General features: G+C 37.0%; 1 protein-coding gene across 1 annotated transcript; it reads right to left on the bottom strand.

Moving 5' to 3' along the window:
* Positions 1-283: 283 nt before the first annotated feature.
* Positions 284-20,682, bottom strand: ctps1.S (CTP synthase 1 S homeolog; the record flags this gene model as incomplete). The annotated part of the gene is given in 20 exon segments (NM_001094750.1): positions 284-2,028; positions 2,080-2,967; positions 4,603-4,692; positions 7,553-7,697; positions 7,818-7,914; positions 8,661-8,716; positions 8,790-8,886; positions 9,184-9,227; positions 10,210-10,272; positions 10,543-10,637; positions 11,428-11,516; positions 12,146-12,278; positions 13,196-13,347; positions 16,372-16,452; positions 16,621-16,704; positions 17,334-17,450; positions 17,540-17,640; positions 17,836-18,006; positions 19,299-19,465; positions 20,595-20,682. Coding segments are annotated over 17 exon segments (1,776 nt in total). The 3' UTR covers positions 284-2,028; positions 2,080-2,967; positions 4,603-4,607.

The following is a 20,682-nucleotide window of genomic DNA, read 5'->3' as shown; positions in this document are numbered from 1 at the left end:
GAGCGCAGCTTCAAACGCTCGTCTGTAAGAGCCCTAACAATGCAGAAAAACCAATGATAAAGCAAATAAGGAGGGTCCATGTTGAATAATTGCCTGACTAAATGGAAAATTGGGACAGAACAGACCTAGATGGTACGAGATAAAAGTTGACATTTATTGTTAGTGTAAACTTAAAGCGTATATAACGGTAGCAGGCACAGTGGCACCTGTTCAACGAATGACAGAACTTTTGCCATTCCATAGCTTTTCCTCCTGGGAAGTCACACAAAGACACAGACACACAAAAGGTAAAGGCAGCTTTATTAATGACACCGTAGTAATCAAAATAATATATGCTGTAAAAATCTGCCCAAATTCTCAGATACCAAGTTCTAGAATTTAGCTCTAATGATATTACAAGTTTACCATGTTGCAAATAGTACAGGGCATATATGCTCAGGAATTTGAACCGATGTCCCATTCCAACATGCACTTTTGTGTGTATTTACCTTTAGATGATTGTGTGCCAATGTAACTAGAGTTTCAACCTTCACCAGCTGTCTGACTGGTGGAAAATGAACTCAGGACTACATATTAACAATAGTCTCCAATGTCTCTGGGTACATGAATTACATTTTTTAAAAATAGCCATCTATTGACATACTAATGCATTCCCAATCCAGAGCCATCCCTTTGTTCACTACAACATCAAATTAATCACTAGAGAGTTCCCTGGAAACTGTATTATTAAAAATTGCATCTAAATAGCCAAATGTGGCTTTACATATCCCCATTATATAAGGAATTGCACTTGGCATAGGGCAATAATAATAAGTTTTGTTATTTGCTGTATAAAGTGGAATCACATTTCTGAGCTCTCTCATTTTCCGATATTCCAGGATGCTTCTATTACAGTTAGTTAACATCTGGAAACAAAAGCAGCAGACCACTGGCTCATTTTAAAAGAATAGTCACTACAAATGACTACAGCCCATAAACAAGATTTGTCTTGTGCAAGACCAAACAGCCAGTAATGCTACAGGACATGGTCCGTCTAAACAGCATAGAAGAAACACATACTACTGTGAAACAGCAAATTGCCAATACATGGGAAGTTCATCTAAGATTTAGCTTTTAATACAATAGCCATTGCGTTTTTTGTTTTTAATTAATTTGCCCTTGTATTCTGCCTCTCTATAACCTGGAATTCTCACAGAGCAATATAACCGATATTTTATATAATTTTGTCTACAAAAAAACATAAGATTACCATCTAGAAATTAGGATGTTCTGAGGATAGGCAATGCCATTCTTCACAGTGTATAATATCAATACTGTACTCATTTGTTCATTCTTGTCTGATCCACTGTTCCACTCTAATGCCTTGTCTCTGATGTTAACTAGCCTAGTATAAACCCACACTGATTGCACAACTGCTGTATTAAGCAATGTTAGAAGATACTTTCAGACAGATAAACTTATTTTATGGAAATCCCAGGTCCCTTGTGTTTTAGACAATAGATACCCTCTATTCCTCTCTTTTTACATTTCTATTCAATCCCTCAGCCATACTCGTGTTCTCTTTTGACATTTAAACCACTACTTCAGTGGAACCTGAGTTACCAATAATAGTCTGGAAGGTATATCACAGAGCTGCTGGGTAAAAGCTACTATTGTTTACACGATGCTAAAAGTTAATTTCAATAGTGAACTTCATGATACAGGTTGGAAAACATTCCTACAAACATCAGCGGATGTCAAAACACTGCAATCTATAAAAAGGGAAATAAGATGATTGAAAGTAGGTAAATTGTACAATCTTGGAATTACCTCCAGCCTCCCTTGGTGATTTCACCAAAACTAGTCATCATATGGTTAAATAGGGCAGAGGATAGAATGCTATAAGCCTGGCAGCTTTGTCATGGACAAGTACTGGTCTTTGAATAGCCATAGAAGTAACTGCAAACTTTCTTGGTACGGAGTTGCACCAAGAAAATTAAAAATGCATTGCTCCATTACTAAATTATTTTCTTATGCTGCATATTTACTTGTAGGCATAATACTAAAATGGGTTAGTGACATCCTTTTACCCATATTTTACACTGCTGCTCAGCTCTACTGATACACCAATTACTGCGGGACTACATGCAAGTCCAGGTGATGTACTCCAAAAAAGCTCAGACCCTTTGTATCCATCAACTGCCAGCATGCATAGATGTGCTGTGTAACGTACAGTATACTTATTTGTACATGTCCTTGTGTGTACAATTTTCAATCATTGGTCAAGAATCTGGGTATCCAAATAATTGGCCAAACATAAAGGTCACAGTTTTATACTAGAACACTTTCCCATGGCAATTTACTTCAACAAAAGGCCATCCAGCTACCCTTTGTTTTATCAGAAGTACAGTGAAAAAAAGAGAAAAGAAAACAGCTACACAGCACTAATAGATTATAAATAGGCATAATATTCAATATTTCGTTATGTGATTGAAGGGGTTTACTCTTTATAATATACAGGCCCTACAGACACATTTGAGACATCCTTTCCAGACTGACTGCAGTTTGTCCATGAGCTAAAGAATTGTAGATCAGCAAACCTGCGTCCAAATATATACACATCTGCCAGGTAGTCCTCCATAAGTATCAGACCTCACATATGGTTAGGTATAGTCCAAATAAATAAATCTGCTATAGAGGCAGAATTCTGTCATTCCAATAGTCAGTGTCAGTGAAGAGAAAATACATTTCAACAACCTTCAAGTAGAAAGACACTGGACAGTTTATCTCAGTAACACTGGCTGCTTAAAGATGGATGAGCAAAGAAAGATAAATGCTGGAAAACCAGAAATTAAAAAGAAAACATACCCTTACAGAGGGTACAAAACAAGAGAAAAGGAAATATAATGTATCATTTAAACAGAAAAAGGTCTTGGGATAGTATTAGATGTTATTCCTTCAGGAGTCCGTTCTTCCAAATAAGTGTCACCTACAAAAAAAAAAATGTATTGCATATTATTATATTTTATAAAGAGTAAGATAAGTAAGGTTGTAGTGTCTAATGGTGTCATTTTAAAAAGTAGCTCATAGGTACAAAGAGATTCTAATGCAGCAGCTGCATTGCACACTTTTTCCCATGCGCGATCGGTTTTCCATGATGTTGTTGCATTAACATGCAATGCCCACCAATGTGAACTATGGGATTAACTACAGGTAGTTCCACTGGTTATACAGACACAGCAAGCAATTCTAACATGAGATCAGAAGTCACATTCCTAAATATAGGAGGGTGCTATTGGAATAACTGGGGGAAAAAGGGCAGAGGGTAAGAGCATGTTTTTAAAAAGAAAGATTAATGGATAGGAGCGGGGAGGCAATCAGTGCATGAATAACACTCAAGAGAAAAATACTTTTGTTGGTAGAGGTAAGATAAAAACAAATAGTTCCCCAATATGGGATTGTGTGACATGACACGAAAAAGATAAGTCATTGTTAGAAGTCAGAAAAGCTGAAGAGTTTAAGAAGAAGCTCCAGTATTGGTAGAGCTCTCCTCCAATTCCAATCTTCCATTTAGCAATTCTGAAGAGCAATGCAGCTGTTAAGAGACGGGTTGTGTTACGTGGTGTTAGTAGGATTTTCCGAATTCCAACCTCATTCTATTGCCACATTTAATCTGTAGTGCATATGAGGTGCACCTTGTATATCAGCGATTTGTTTTCACACAATTGGACATTAAACAGAATGATGTCGAAGAAGACAGAGTTTGTAAGAACATATGGAAAGGATATTTGAAAAAAGCGATTTCATGTTCACGTCCATAGTGTATCAAAAATGAAAGACTGATGACAAAAAGAGTGGGAAGTGAAGTCACCTGCAGACACTTTACCATGAACACAAAATGAGTAGGTATGTATCGGGTAAACATTAAAATGAAACAGACAACAGAGATGGAAGGAAGAAAGAAAGAAAGAAAGAAAGAAAGAAAGAAAGATGGATAGAAATGAAGGAAGGAAAGAAGAAATTATAGAAATGAAGGAAGTTAGGAAAGAAAAACCGATATAAGAACACCCCGCATTCCTGCATGTTTATCTACTTGCCCTAGCAAAGACTACCTGGTTCTATGACCTCAACAAGACATCTGGATGGTTAGTGCATCAGAAAGATCCCCACCGCACCCTTAGATGTTATGAAAACATTGTTTTATTGCAGGGAAAGACTCCAGTGAATAGTTCTTCTCTGCAGTAAAACTACAGATCTTTCTAATGTTCTATCTTCTGGTTTGAAACACTGCACCCAGGCAGGCTATATTGTTTATACACGAATGCATACAACTGTTTTATTGGACTTACAAAAGTTGTAGTTCTTATGAACCAATATTAAATACATTTGTCTTTTTTTTTTGGCTATGTCCTGTGTAAGGCCAAACCTATATTGTATATATATTTGTAATTGATACTGGTTTTTTAGTAATGCCAATGCTTCCAAGGTCCGAATCAAATCAGTTTAAATAAAGGAATATCCCCCTTAATTAACTAACTCCAGGGATTTGTGCTATCTTTCCAATATATCTAAGATCCAGCTACTGTACAGTGCATAGTTGCAGCTAAACTGTCATATGCCATTACCATTCAATCGTGATCAATCATCGGTAACTTGAGCTCTGCTATTTCTGCATCAGGAGAACTGTTCTCACTTCTGTCGCTGTATGTGTCCCTGAGTGAGGGGAACAGGAGGAAAGGTTACAGTCTCACTGTGTTCTCTGTATGAAAGTAAACCATGCAATAGGCACCATAAATAAGTACTAGGTTACTCCTATGAGCTTGACAGTCTCCCAAACACCACATTACTGGCTATTAAAAAAAAAAATCAATAGAAGTCACACAGACTCCTAAACACTCTGGCAGGATGATGCCAGAATCGGCTCCCCATTCCTCCTCAGAACTGTGGTCTGTGATTCTGCACATGCAACCAGGCTTTGTCCTCTATGTGCACTTTACCTATTAGTCTAAGAATTAGTTTAAATTGATCAGTCAGATATCAGCAAGACAAATAAAGGTTGAGGTAAAGTATACACAGTAAATATAATGGCTGTTAAGGTTGGAGTAAGCTACTCTGTTAGCTGCTAGTAAGTCCGTGGATGACATAGAAGTTCTACGATTAGTTCAAAACAGCAATAAAAGATTATGTAGACACGTCCATAGACATGCGCAATATGCAACAGATCAGCCTGCAGGATGGACACCATCACCAGATTAGAAGTTCAAGTATGACTGATCCACAAACTAATTCAACAAATTAACACAGAGTACATGGAGAATTAGAAGCCTGCCATACATGTAGTAAAAATATTATCAGGACGAGTATGGCCTCTCCAAGATTAGAGTGGAAGTGGTTAATTGGGCTTTTTCCCCACTGATCTCCCCACCCACCCCCTGTCAGTTTTTTTTTTTTGCTGGAAACAACACTGGAGACGCAAGTGCTTGTATAAGTTTGTGACTTGTGAACACTTAAAGGAATAGTAACAAAAAAATGAAAGTGTTTTAATGTAATCACAATGTAATGTAGTGTTTCTCTGCACTGGTGTTTGCTTAAGAAACGTTACTATAGTTCATATAAACAAGCTGCTGGGTAGCCATGGGTGCAGACATTCAAGCACAGGATACACAGTAGATAACATACGTTCTGAAGAATCCCATTGTATACTACAGAGCTTATCTGTTATCTGCTGTGTATCCTGTGCCTTTTCCCCTTATTCAGATTTTAATGGCTGCCCCCATGGCTACACAGCAGCTTGTTTATATAAACTATAGTAGTGTTTCAGAAGCAAACATACCAGTTTTACCAGTGCAGGGCAACAGTACATTATATTTTCATTATTTAAAACACTTATTTTTAGTGTTACTGTTCCTTAATTGTGGATTTCTCCCTCAGAAAATGTATCCTTCTCTGTATGTATCCTACACCTCAGTACAGGTATTTGATCTGGGTTAAGAAGATATCTTTCCATAATATAGAGTACCTTGCCGTAAGGCTACAACATTTTAAAAAAACGAATAAAAAAAAAACAAGGATTGTTTTGCCACCAACACTGATTTTTGCTAGTTTAGTTAACTTCAAATATGCTATCATGTGCCATTATTAGAGAAAAAAAATCTGTAGTGATATCTGTCAAAATCATCTGGAGTTTGAAATATTTTCAACATGCTTACATCACATTAATTATAACATGTTAAAGTTACCGTTCTCTCCATAAACATACAGAAACAAACAAAATTAGCTACAGCTTATGATAAAATGATAATGTTCTGACAAATGTTGAAGAGCAGTACAAAACAAAAAAAGGCATACATGCATAAGATGTATAACATGTAAGTGGCAGATAAACCAGGAAATACAAATAAATGTGTAGAGGTTGTATAGACAGACTCCTTTTTTCATTTTTAAAATTGACTTTTTATATGAAGATTTAGCCTACCAAAGGCTAAGACAAAGGGACATCAAAAGAAAGAAAGGCAAAGGTAAAATGAAAGAAAATGGGAGAGAAGAGACAGACAGGGCCTGGTAAAGAAAACAGATTATTCCTAGGCTAGAGGCACACAAAAATTGCCTTTTCTACTCCTGCTTTGAGAACTTCTTGAGAAGGAACATATACAGAAGCAGAGGTTTAGGAGAAGACTAATTGGTGAAATACGTTTGGTAGTTCCCTCCAATGAGTCTGTGGCACAGATTAAGCCAAAGTATCTGTTTAAAGCACATGTGTGAGCATGTCCTTATGAATAGTAAGACTGAGGACCATCCTATACCAAGATCAGGTCAAGGTGAGTGTAGCAGTAAAAAGAAGAGGAAGCACAGAAAAAAGAAACCAGAGAGATTCTCTGTCTGTGATTCACCCCAGCCCCAAACATCAAGATAGTTACTCCCAGCTAACAATAAACCAATGTGAGACCAAAGTAAGATGTTAGGGCTCAATTACTATGTCCCATGCAGTGTGCAGCCTGCAAAAAAAACAAAAAAAAAAAAAGCCTGCAACCAGACATTTATTTGCACTTTGCCCACTGCATGGGGAATTATGCAAATAGCTGCAGAGACCTGTGGCTCACTTTATTAATACAGCACTGACTGTTAAAACTCTTTAGACATGTTTCCATACAGTTCTATCAGAGTCAAAAGAAGATTTTGTTTTGATTGTGACCAGATGTTCTGCCTTTTTAGATCATGAAAACAACACAGAATAATCACATTCTAATAAAATGAAGTAGAAGACATATTCCACAAAGCCTCCAAGAGACAGTGTCTTGTTCCATCTGTATTTTTAACTTAAACAAGTAGACAATCATTTTTAGAACAGACTGGTCAACATTAACCCTTGCATTTCGGAACAAATAAGCAAATTGTATTAGAAACATGCAGAGATAACTAGTTTTCTTGCTTGTTTCAATCAGCTGCCAAAATAAACAGTAACTGGGCCTGCATTAGTCAATTCAGATAGCAGTGTGTACACAGCTTTAGCACTGCTTGATCTAGTTGATGTGCACGTACTATAAACACATTTGTTTACAACAAAGCATTGTACCTAGGTGAAAGCCGACATCCTCTTTCTATGTACTGAGAAAGTCTTCCCACAGAAGCCAGTAACAAGCCAAAATATGGGGGTGAGGGCTTGATGGGACGTGACAGAAATTCAGGATGATACTGAACACCAACAAAATAAGGATGATCTGCAGAAAAATAATTCATAGGAAATGAAGACAGGTAAGTAGGGTGGTTAAAACAAGGACATTAAGTTAAGCATTTCTTTTCTTTCTATTTGCACATTTTAGAATTAAAAGGTCACTCACCCTCCAACTCAACAATTTCCATCCTTTCTCCTTCTGTATCCTGACCTACAAACTTTAACCCTCGAACTTCCAGTTCTCTTCGAAGTTCTGGGTTCACCTGGGAGACAGCAAGACACATATATATCGCTGTTGTGCTCACCAAAAAAAAAAAACAAAAAAAAAAAAACAGCAGCTCTCAGAACACCCCTAGCTATCTGTCACCACTTGCCAAAGAAGTATATCTGAAGCATGCAAGCGTTTCTGGGTTCCATTCTACTCATCACCACCAAATCAGTCTTCATTAATTCCCCATATAGCTATTACAGGCGGATAGGGTATTTTAATTGCCGATATTCTTGGGAAAACAGCAGGACATCTTGCACTAGCTTAAGGGTAACCAAACAGTTGGATCACTTACTCCATTTACAAACAAAATGTGAACTGTAGTTACTGTATATACCTGGCACCAACTGACAAGAATGGTAGCACGAGATCTCAAAGAATATCAGGCTGTATGCTGCTGAAGCATTAGATACAAATGTATTTGGATACAATGCAGCACAACCTTTCAGGGGGTGCATGTAGCTTATTCCCTTCTTGAGTGGAAGGAAGCTATACAAACACCCTTAAAGGTTGTGCTGCATTGTATACTAATACATTTTATCATGTGCATTACCAGCATATGTCCTGATTTTCTTGGAGTCTGCTGGGTTGAAACAGTGGCCAAAGAAACAACAGGGATCCATTTTTTTTAATGTGTATAACAATAGTACAATTAATACAGGAATGATGTAGGAGAGAAAAAGAAAAAACTACCACCTATAAATCTACGTATACGAACTTGATATTAAGATTGTACCATACCTCATATCTGTGGCGGTGTCTCTCTTCTACATACTCGTGACCTCCATATAATTTCTCTGTAGAAAACAAAAGAACAATGTAGTCTTGGACCAATACCTTCATGAAATGCGCAGACATGTACACACTTACTCATGATTGAATTCTGGGAGTGAAAGATGGTTCTTCTTTTGCCTAACCTCATGGTTCCCCCCATCTGACCAGGGTTATGTTCAGGCATGTCAATTACCTGCAGAGAAAGGGGAACATTAGAACATATACACTATATTCCAGCAAATAGCTGGAAACCGCTTAAAAACAGGATGAACAAATGAATAGGACATTTAAACTGAAGTCCACAAACAATAGCTAACATCTTGAACTAGTCAATGTATAGAGCTACTGAATAGGTCAAAGCTGTATTAAACAGTATTATAACACTTGTGTAGGTTATACCAGCCCACTCATTTGCTGGTGAAAATGATTTTACCCAATTTTCAGTCTAATTCTATGCAGCAAAATCCTTAGGATTCAGAATAAAACTTACCACAGGATGACTTGTTTTAGGGTTGAATTCTGTTGAATTAGCATCTATTAAAAGCAAAGCAAGGCTCAATTATTTCTTTTATTTTTTTTACACTTTCATAAAGAAAATTAAATACATATTTAATATAGCGGTACCAGCAGCAATGGTTTCCTACTAAAGCCCACTATCCAACCAGAAATTGGACCATAGAGGATATCACCACATATAGTCAACATAAGCCAAAATAGGCTGTCTGTGAAACATTCTGTTTTGTTTTTTATTTTTAAATAGAAAAAAATCTTTGATTTTTCAGTGATCTCCCACCCACATCGCTGCTAGGCCACAGGAAGCATCCCACAGATATGTGCAAGATAACTCATGTCCAATTAAAATTAAAAAAAAAAATTCAGATCTTGAGCTAAAGAATATGAAGCTTTGACACATTTATTATCATTTAGCGCAGGGATCCCCAACCTTTTGAACCCTGTGAGCAACATTCAGAAGTAAAAGGAGTTGGGGAGCAACACTAGCATGAAAAATGTTCTGGTGCCAAATAAGGGCTGTGATTGGCCATTTGGTAGCCTCTATGTGGATTGTCAACCTACATTGAGGCTCTGTTTGGCAGTGCACCTGGTTTTTATACAACCAAAACTTGCCTCCAAGCCTGGAATTCAAAAATAAACTCCTGTTTGAGGTCACTGAGAGCAACATCCAAGGGGTTGGGGAGCAACATGTTGCTCACGAGCTACTGGTTGGGGATCCCTGATTTAGCGAATTCTGAATAGAAAAGTTGTAGGACAGTTTTATTTTTGCCTATATGAGAAAAAAAAACATTTGAATGCAACTAAATATATATATATATATATATGTTACTAAAAAGTATGAAAAATCCCCAAATCAAGGTCATTACTATTAATAATCCTTAGAACTTAGGTTCCCCCTTACTTTAGGTCAGGGGCATGAGAAATTAATGTATGATCTTTAAGTTGTTTGTGTGCAGCAAGAAACTGTTCCCCCCAACCTGACAAAATGGGTCAGCTAGCTCACCTTTCCAGCCCAGGACATCCCGTGCAAATTCAACAACAGCTAACTGCATTCCAAGACACACCCCTGTAATAATATAAAAGAAGTTTATTAATAAATGTCTAACAGCTCAATGTACAATTGTGCAAGATTAGACTACCACAGTGTAATTAAAGTCTGATAACATACAAAATGCAAGGTGGCGAAGCTAAAGTTCTACCTGCCCTGCCCACAAAGAAAAAATAAGAGGCAAGATCAGGGAAAACATTGGACTCATCCGCAAGATCATTAACAGAGGAGTATTTGCAAAGCAAAATGGTGCATGGTAATAAAATGTATGACATTAAAATGTGTTACCCAAAAAAGGCTTCTTCTGTTTTCGTGCCCAGGCTATTGCTTGAATCTTCCCTTCTGTTCCTCGTACCCCAAATCCTCCAGGTACCAAAATGCCACTGGACAGAAAGAAAACCCCCAAAGCATTAGAGAAACAGAATGTTCTCTATACAGCCAATTCTAATGTAAATATAACTGTATTCATTTAGTCCATGTTATGCAACCACACTTTTAATGGCTGGAGTAACAATAAATTAATTGCTTAAGGCACAGTGCATCAATCACACATTAGAATTTTTAAAAGTAAAAAAATGTTGAGATGTGTCATTTACCAATTTAAAGAAGGTTACAGGGATATGATTTAGCTTCAGCTTTGTAGTTACATCTTAGCACAAAAGTTGGAGGGCAGACCCAATGGCTCCTGGTGATAAGAGCCCACGAGATCCTTAAAGCCGTGTCATTTTAATTTGTGTGACGTTTTTTGCAGCTAGAAGTTTAGCGATACATATGTACGTCATTCCACAGGTTAAATAAGCTTAGGGAAGAGTGTGGCAACAGTGATAAAAGAAGTACAATACTGAGGGGATAATTCTAGGATTTAAAAATCACAGGAAGGCCAACCAACCACGGTAAAGCAACCCACATCTTTGTTCAATTGGTCTATCACACAGTTGGCAAAACCAGACTGCTCAGAACATTCCATAACATTAACAGTGAAGAACAGCACAATGTGCATGTCGTCTGTGGTTACCAAAAAAAAAAAGGTGGTGGCAAAATCTCCATAAGGAGATATAGTTTTGGTATAGCAGCCCAGTCTAATATACATCACATCTAACCTAGGTGTCCTTTAAGTATGCATATTGTACTAAATAATTGAATGGAGAACGGAGACAAGAGTAAAATGCTTACTCTGAACTGCAGAGTTTCTGCCACGCTTCATGGTAACGTACAGGCTCTTCTTGAAGGGTTTCTTGCTCTAAATCTGCAGAATCTATATACTTAAAAGAGAAGTTATATTTAATTCATAAAATGCAAGACATAAATAATCACAACATAAAGCACAGTTTGGTATGATGGATTCACTACTATGCAATAACTGTGTCTACACAAGCCACACATGATCGCGGAAAGCAATAACACACTAGCATTGCTTGGTCCAAGTAGAATGATGTCATTTAAATAATATATTTAATACCTTTTTTAAAGAGATAATATAGTGCATGGAAATTAAATACTAAAAAGTAGAATTTAGAGCCTCACATGGTGTACATCTGTTTCCAGAGGAAATAACGTATTATTTTACCTTGTACAGGGTTCACCTAATGATCTATAATATTCCTGACAAACATTCAAGATATTAAGTTATTATGACTAACCTCTTTACAAATTCTTGCAAAAAGAAAATGTGCATTCTTTCCAAATGAATAAACTATAGATGATCCTAACCAAATTTCTGTAACCGGCATAATACATCTACTTGTGTTTCCACTTGTGCAAGAAACAATATCTTATGTAGGACGCTTATTTTCATTATACAGATATATTGCATGCACATTATTATATATGGGGTTAGAATCATAAGAGTGTAGAGTGTAAAACACATGTCTTGTTAGGGATGTATAAATACCTTGATTTCCAGCCGATGGTTTATAGCTAGTGCAGAATGTTCCAGAGCCTTGATTACAGAAGCATAGGAATCCGAGAATTTTGTATACTTTCCTACTAAAGCGATACTGCAGGACTCCAACAACCGTTCATATCTGTAAAAAGTGCCCTGCTTATTAGTAGTGCCACTTGGGATTAATTGATTGCCACCACTGGCACACTTACAGTACATTATAAATCTGGATTCATGTTATGCATATAATTCCAGAAGAACAAGAATAAGCACTTAAATACAAGTGACTGAGCAAAGCCCACATATAGTCAGGTTATCAAATGGTTTTAACATTTTTATAACACTTTTGTTTTAAAAAAAAAGTTTTAATTGTATTCACGTGTTATAAGATCTGGAAACTGAAAATATAAAGGTGACATAAATAAGCTACTTTGAGATACCTTAAAAAAAAACAAAAAACCCTTGCAATCTGCAGCTAGAGTCAGTTCCAAACTTACAGAGCACACAGTCCCAAGCCCTAAAATTGAAAGCTGCCCTGAGGAGGTGTTATTTCAAAGACTCCCTTTGTATATTGCACCTTTACATGCAACTGACTTGTACCTAAGAAATTGCACAGTAATGATGTTTCTGGAGGCTTGACAAAAATTAGGACCCACACTGAATAAGAATATACTGCACTGCAACTTGCACATGATTTACCAACGCGCACAATAATATGTAAATTGCTACACCCTATTCTGCAGATAGAAGGAGATGGAGATCAGGGCATAACTAGTGCCAAACTTCAATAACTGGTGATGACAGCAGGTGAAATGAAGGAAACAATTTTTACTTTTGAGAGAAGGCAAACCATATGTATATTAATATTGCAATTCAGTATTGTAACTTTAAACTTTTGGATATACTGATAAGAATCAAGTTCTGGTTATTTATTCTGTATAATAGGATTACCGTCTAAGATTATTTATATTAGCCTTGGAAAGCTGCTTATGTTATTATTTTGGTTTTCAATTGAGCAAAGATGTGGGCTATTCGGAAAAGTGGATATAGATCACTTGCCTGTCTGCCATCTCTTTCCATTTCATGAGCAACCTTCGAGGCTGGCGTCCAATGGGAAGATCCAACCGCTGGCGGAAATAGTCCACAACTCCCTGCTCTTCCAGAAGAAGAGGTACTCTATATATTGAAGAGACATCATGAACACAGATAACCTAAAAGAAGGGAGGAGGAGAACACAGTTAAAATGCTGTTTATTTTACTATTATTTATTATACCTAGGGTGGAGGCAGCATCCCTGTTCTAAGTAGTGCACACCACTGCTGCTTGTTGTCCAATAAAAGTTAACGATGCCTCTATGTGTGCATTCCATCCAATAAAATCTATGTCTTTTCCCCCTTAAATGTCTGTAAATTAGCACTATTTTTTGGGGGGGGGTAACAATACATATTTTGTACAGTACTTTAGCTTGTCTTGTTTCCACCTCAGAAAGGATGTGAAGTCAAACAAAGAAGCTAGAAGTCTAGTAATACTATACATACATTCACTTTGGTTTTGATACACTACATAAGGCTACATAGGACAGGAAGCCAATACACTTATCCCCAAATTCTCTTCTGCATTTATTCTTTAATGGAAATATATGTTCAGGGAATAAAAATGTATCGCTATTTTATAATTGCATTTGCTCCACATAAGAACACAGAGGGCTTCAGCAAACCAACAATATTCACTTAAAAATCTACACCCAGCAACAGAATTATTAACATCACATAAATTGTTGATTGGAGGAAAGAGAAATCACTTCCTTGTCAATCAAAACGTGTTTTAAATTAACTGGAAAATTCTGACTTGTGTAAAGAGCTAGCTTTCCTACAAATTCACAAATCCCAGAGCACTTAATAGAGAAAACAGATTGGCCATTGCCTGTGAAAAAGCTTTTGCGAAACGCGCATCGGCACCTGATTTTATATATTGACGGTTCATAGCATTTTACTAGAAACCTTGGGTGGGTTTTGATTTTTCTCTTTGTTCTTGCTCAGAAATCGAATCTATAATTCTACCAATCTGTTTTCTCTATTAATCGCTCTGGGATTTGTGGTTTTGTAGGAAAGCTAGTTCTTTACACAAGTCAGATAAGGTTAATTTTGACACCACAGTCCGAGAAGCCCTGACTTCTACACCTTTGTGGGGTCCCGAAGATAGCAAAATATAAGACAGTTACCACGGGACTTTTCCATTTCTATTATTTCCTTTTCCTACTTACCTATGAAATCTGAGCAATTACATTATTTTATTTGGATGAATTGGGAATTCTAATTCTGGCACTTAATCACTTTTCTAATTTTTATTTGGATACTTTTTTAACTCCGCATAATCTAAAACTGTATAAAGCGGTGGTAATTAATCTTTAAGGATTTATAAGATCATAATTTAATTATGTTTGATTATCTAACAATTTAGCACTCAGTCACTTTAATTATTAGCTGAACACTTAGCCACTTTAAGCCTCAATGAACTTTAAACAATTTAGCGCACTAGCACTTTAGAAACATACATAATTTTATGTTAACATGTATTGCTCATGGAGGCAACCTTTTGACTTGTCAAATATAATAATGATTTTCTATATTAATATGTGGTATATATCATCCAACGTCTTTTAAAGAAGTCGTTCTACAGAATCTTCCAGTTCATTTAAAACACGTTTTAATTGATAAGGAAGGGATTTCTCTTTTTTCCAATCAATAATTTCGAATACACTGACGTAAGCCAGATCCCTTTTTTTTTTTATCAATCTACTCAACATACCAGTAAATAAATCTTCTCACTTAACATATCACACAACGACACAGACTTACTTTCCTAGTCTTACAGTGCTAATCCAGGTGTTCTCACAATTCATGCATCCTCTAAACCAAATAGCTCTATTTTTAATTTTTGTATTATTTTCCTATGCTCATAATGGAGGACGTCAATGCTCTCTCTCTGTAGGTCTATTTCAGTACATCAGTGATATAGATATATATATATTCTCCATTACCCTGAAGTCCACTATTCACTCAGCCATTGATATCCAATAAAGCACCAGTACCTCAGCTCTCCCATACACAAATACAACCTTTCATGCCACTTCGTGAATATAACAAATTATCATCATTTATTTATATAGCGCCAACAAGATACGCAGTGCTTAACCTTAGTTATAACAAAAGGAATAAAAGGTGGATAACATACAAGGGTTTGGGTACGGTTGAGACATTAAGATTTTAGAAACAATTTTGTGATTTTTGATACAGCAATGATTGATTAATTAAGGTACATTGAATAAGTTTCTTTAAACGGGTGGGTCTTTAAGGAGCACTTTGGAAGTTTGGAAAGAAAGAGAAAGTCTGACAGCTCGAGGCAGAACGTTCCAGAGAAAAGCAGAAGCCCGAGAGAAGTTTTGTAGACGAGAATGGGCAGAAGTGATGAGAGGAGAAGCGAGGTGAAGATCAGAAGCAGAGTGAAGGTTGCATAAAGGAGTGTATTTGGAGATCAGAGATAAAATATAGGGAGGGGCTTCATTATTAAGGGCCTTGAATGTGAGTGTTTGTAATTTGAATTTGATTCTAGAGGAGATTGGGAGCCCGTGAAGGGACATGCATATGGTAGCATATGTCTCCATCTTCTATGTATGACAATCAATTTCTTCTCAGCATTGCAGTGGAAAAACAATTTATCCCCAGAAGTGCAGAAGAGTGATTTCCTGCAAAGCTACTCCTTTTTATATATAATGTTTTGTGGAGGTGTACTCGGAGTAATTATTTCCCTGGGTAAAGGCAGCTCCTTGGAACTTTATAAACAGCATGGCAAGAAGAGAACAGTGAATAACGCATATCAATCTAACAAAAGAATACACACACAGTCTACACATACAGCAGAGGATTACAGCTACAGCAAACCAGGCCACTTGTTTAGCCTAAAGGCACAACATGTTCACAGTGGAGTGCAATTAACCATTCCAGGTCTGGGCTGACCTGGTATTGCTTGCAGTGTGCGCAAGGAACGCCAGAAGATTTTATTTTTGCTGGGAAGCCTGGTGCCTACTAGTTACACTGCTGGTAAAACCCCAACTACCCCTAAGCACACTCAAAAACCTACTGTATTTAGACACACTTCATATTTAAATGTTATTTTAAAAAGAAAAGCAGTCAAACACCTAAACACTTTCCAGGGTACTCACAATCTTATCTTACCTGCTGTGGCTCTACATGACAGAACATTGATATTTTCTCCTTAACCGAAGTGTCTAGTGGAGTGGAACACCTACACACCACCTGCAAGAAAGAAAAACAGTTAAGCACTCTGCATGAGTTAACATGGAAAACATCCCTCCCAATAAAATGTAAATATTTAAGAAAAATTGAAAAGAAAAGAAAGGAAAAAACAGCAAAATAGACCATTTATTATTCACCAAGTTACGGATGCTGCTTATCGATACCCACCAGATCTGGAGATAGGCCCAGTCCACGGAGTTCCCGCACGCTGTTCTGTGTAGGTTTGGTTTTCTGCTCCCCAGTAGCACTAGGCTATAGCAACATAGAGATGGATTTATCAAGAACAATACAACAATTTTCAATTAAAAACTCTCTATGCCACTCTGAGTTTTGTTTTGAGCTAGTCACATGGACATTAAATGTATTTTTTAGTCCACGGAACCACTTCCTTTGTGTCTGATTTGACATAACTCATTAATGAAATCTTCTACGCTCTTCTATGTGTTTGTGTGATCTATACAGTCAATCACAAGAGTAAAAAGCATGGTACAAAAATCAAAGAAGGCAAATTCAGAGTTGCTTGCACATTACTGAAAGAGTAATGGCAAATTAAGCAGTTACAAGTGGTATGCTGCCAGAACCATGAGACTTGGCTTACATCATTGCTTGCTCTCCCTTCCATCTAATCAACTGGTCTATATTGGAGAAATAGCCGTTTGGACACTGCACATTCAGTATGGCAGCTTTGAATAGGGGTTATAAAATACTTAATTTAAAAAATATGGGGTATCCAGTTGAGGCACTGAGGGCTGTCATAGGGCATGAGTTGTCAACATTGGCTGTCTGCGCTTTCTTTCCCCTCAATCAACAGTTCTCCGGTGTCATCTTTACTTCAAGCACATACAGGAAATAATTGCTCCTTCTAACAAAACGTATTTTACCTGTGGTACAAGGCTGACATGAATATTGCAAAAGTTTTCTCTGCGAACTTTGAACTGGAACTGACGAAATGCTTCCACAAATGGCATGCTCTCTATATCTCCTACAGTGCCCCCAAGCTAAGGAAGGAATGAAACATTTAGTATGATATGTAAAAACACTAAGGCATTTAATAGACAAATAGAGAAAATTGAACAATTATGCAAACCTCTATCACACAGACTTCTGGTTCTATACCATCTTCGTCCACCGGAATAAGAGCTTGTCTCATAACCCACTCTTGAATTGCATCTGTGATGTGAGGAACAACTGCAAAAAAAAAGTGTCATATTTGTAAGCCTATATGTCATTTTTAAAGCAGCCAGTTCTTCCTATCTCTCTGTATATTTAGAAAACGCTATGTTAATATGGATTATTTTATTATACTGCTACACCCTGATAAATATAATGTAGATTCTGTATTTCTGAACAACCCCCCCAAACATCTGTCCCTCAGTTACACACCTTGAACAGTTTTTCCAAGGTAATCACCCTTTCTCTCCTTATTAATCACAGACTGGTAGATCTTTCCTGTTGTTAAATTATTATCTTTTGTTAACCGAATGTCTAGAAACCGTTCATAATTGCCAAGGTCAAGATCCACTTCGCCTCCATCATCCAGCACAAATACTTCCCCTTGAAAAGAATAAAACATTATATATGCAAAAACCACAAGGTTTAAAGTTTATGGTTAAGTACTTCAGTGGAAAACATACCCCACTTTATAATATGGGCTTATTCGGGTCTTATTTCAGGGATGCACTTCTTTGGAAGAGGTTCATGAACAATAAATAAATCTGACCTTTCAGAAATAAATTTACATAATTCCATGGATTGAAAGGAAACCATGATTCTCTGTGTGCGCCTTTTGAAATACTTGCACTGGTGTCCCCTCACATGTCACATCACAGCAGAGTTGGTGCAGATATATAAATAAAATGAAGGAGTGAACCAGGTATGGGTCTGGTGTGGGCCCCGAAATGTTGCACGTTCGCACTAATAAACAGCCAGGGGTAACCCTGCAGCTCTTTTGTCTTGGGTGCCAGTGTTTCCTATTTCTACCGAGTTTTAGTCAACCCACACATTATTAGAGCACAGATTCTCTGGAAAGCAGAGCTGCTACAAGTCAAAGAATCCATCCAATCACAACTGAACAGGGAGTCCATGGCAATGTGAGTTAATAAGCGGTAGGGAGCTCTTACTGCAAATAGTAAACTGTTATGGTTTCCTTTTAATTTGTGGAATTAGGTATGTCTGTTTGAGCCATTTCATTCACAGTAGCCCACATCCAGCCCTAAAATTACGGGAACTGGAGCAGGGTTTGCACTTATTACATGGCAGAATGCTACATTAAAGGGGTTGTTTGTTCAGTTGTTTTCAGATTGTTCACCAGAACTAAAAACTTTTTCCAATGATGTTCTATTTTCTATATGCGGTCGTTCTTATAATATTAAAATGTAAATATAATTTTTCACCTTTCTGAAGAAGCACTGGGGTGGGGGGGTCGCCAACTCTGTAAACTGTTCTAAATTGATACATTTAGTAGATACATTTCTTATCTTTGTCCCTGCTGAACAGATACCCTGAGTTTCATTAAAGGCAGCTGTTAGAATTGATACAATAGTTGCTAATATTCCAGAGATGCTGTTGAGAAATGTATCAACTAAATGTTGCAAAATTGTAACAGTTTAGAGTCTGCGCCTGGATAACAACTGTCAGACTCAAACACCAGACAGTGACATTAAACTAAATAAAAAATGACAAGTAATTAAAAAAAAGTCTTTTTCTGGTAAATAATCTGAAACTGAAGTGAAAAAGTGTTTGGAAGGTGAACAACCTCTTTAAGGAGCCTTTTTATCATGCTGTGTAAAACATTGTGTAAAACATCACTGGTGATTGTGCCAATAGAACTCAATCAGTCCATTTACCATGTTCATATGGGGAGAAGGTCCCTGCATCAATATTGATGTAGGGGTCAATTTTGATTGAAGTGACATGTAGGTTGCTTGATTTCAAAATGGTCCCAATGCTACTGGCAATGACCCCTTTGCCAATGCCAGAGATGACTCCACCTGTAACCAGTATATACTTCATACTGGATAAAAAGAGATATACACATTCAATGAGAAGCAGAACATAGAACAGCATGTAAATGCTGAAAAGCAGCACAGTAGTAGGTTAGGTTTTAATCATTTCACTGTCGAATGACTTAAGTATCCTGTTTGAGTGCAAGCTTGATCCAGGATGTGGTATATAAAGAACATTGTGCCATCACATGAGGTATATATAAGACAAGCAATCAGATTGTGGATTGCTTAAAAATAAAAGTAGCTGTTTTGATGAGTTATCATACAAATGGGAGGCATGAAAATGTTCCTCTTACACAAACGTTAGACGTAAAAATGTACTGTATATGCAGTTATTTGTCTATCAATGCCTGCCTCTATATCACCTTCAATGGCAATGGCCTGGACTCACACAGTGCAATCCCAGGGCAGGTAATTATAACTCTGAAGGTTAACGGTCTGATTCATGAGTACACTGCATAGATGCAGCAGCAGAATGAATGGGGATCAAACACAACAAACTGTACCAGTGCTATTACAAGCTGTTTCTACAAAAGAAGAGTATATAGATATAGAGATAGATATAGAGATAGATATAGAGATAGATATAGAGATAGATATAGAGATAGATATAGATATAGAGATAGATATATATATAACACTTACAAGAAAAACAGAAGCAATGTATTTTTATTAAACACTAATGTGACAGAAAATGACATTAAAGCCGGTGTATAACACAAAATGGCTATTTTACAAAAGAGTCTGATAAAAGCAGGGTTATTTAGTCTCACTGACAATCAAACCAAAGATCACATATAATAGATATATTAATAATTGTGTGAGGCTGCTTTACATATGGAATCTGAGTCATTTATGTTAAATCTGCTGGAGCAGGACTTGTAAACAAGATAAAGCCTCGGAATCGGAGCTTTCACATAACACAGTACTGTGCTTTAGCTTCGACCTACATTTATCGCTTATTCAAGCTTTCCTAGGACAACCGAGATAAGAAAGAATCTGCCAGCATTATGTAATGAAGGAGATGATTGATTGCTTGTAATAATTATGAATGACTTCTACAAATATACAGTATTAGTATAGGGTTATAGGTTCAAGATTATTCGCTGTGCCGATCATGCCCCTCCACAACCTCACCTGCTCACCACGATCACAAAAATAAAGCGCGCTCAGCTCCTTTAAGCAACTTCTTCACACGTGGGGCACATCCGTGACGTCAATACCA

The sequence above is a fragment of the Xenopus laevis genome, chromosome 2S (genome assembly GCF_017654675.1).
Source record: "Xenopus laevis strain J_2021 chromosome 2S, Xenopus_laevis_v10.1, whole genome shotgun sequence".
In the NCBI taxonomy this organism is placed as follows: domain Eukaryota; kingdom Metazoa; phylum Chordata; class Amphibia; order Anura; family Pipidae; genus Xenopus; species Xenopus laevis.
The sequence above is the reverse complement of the archived record's forward strand: the minus strand, read 5'-3'. Positions and strand labels throughout refer to the sequence as shown.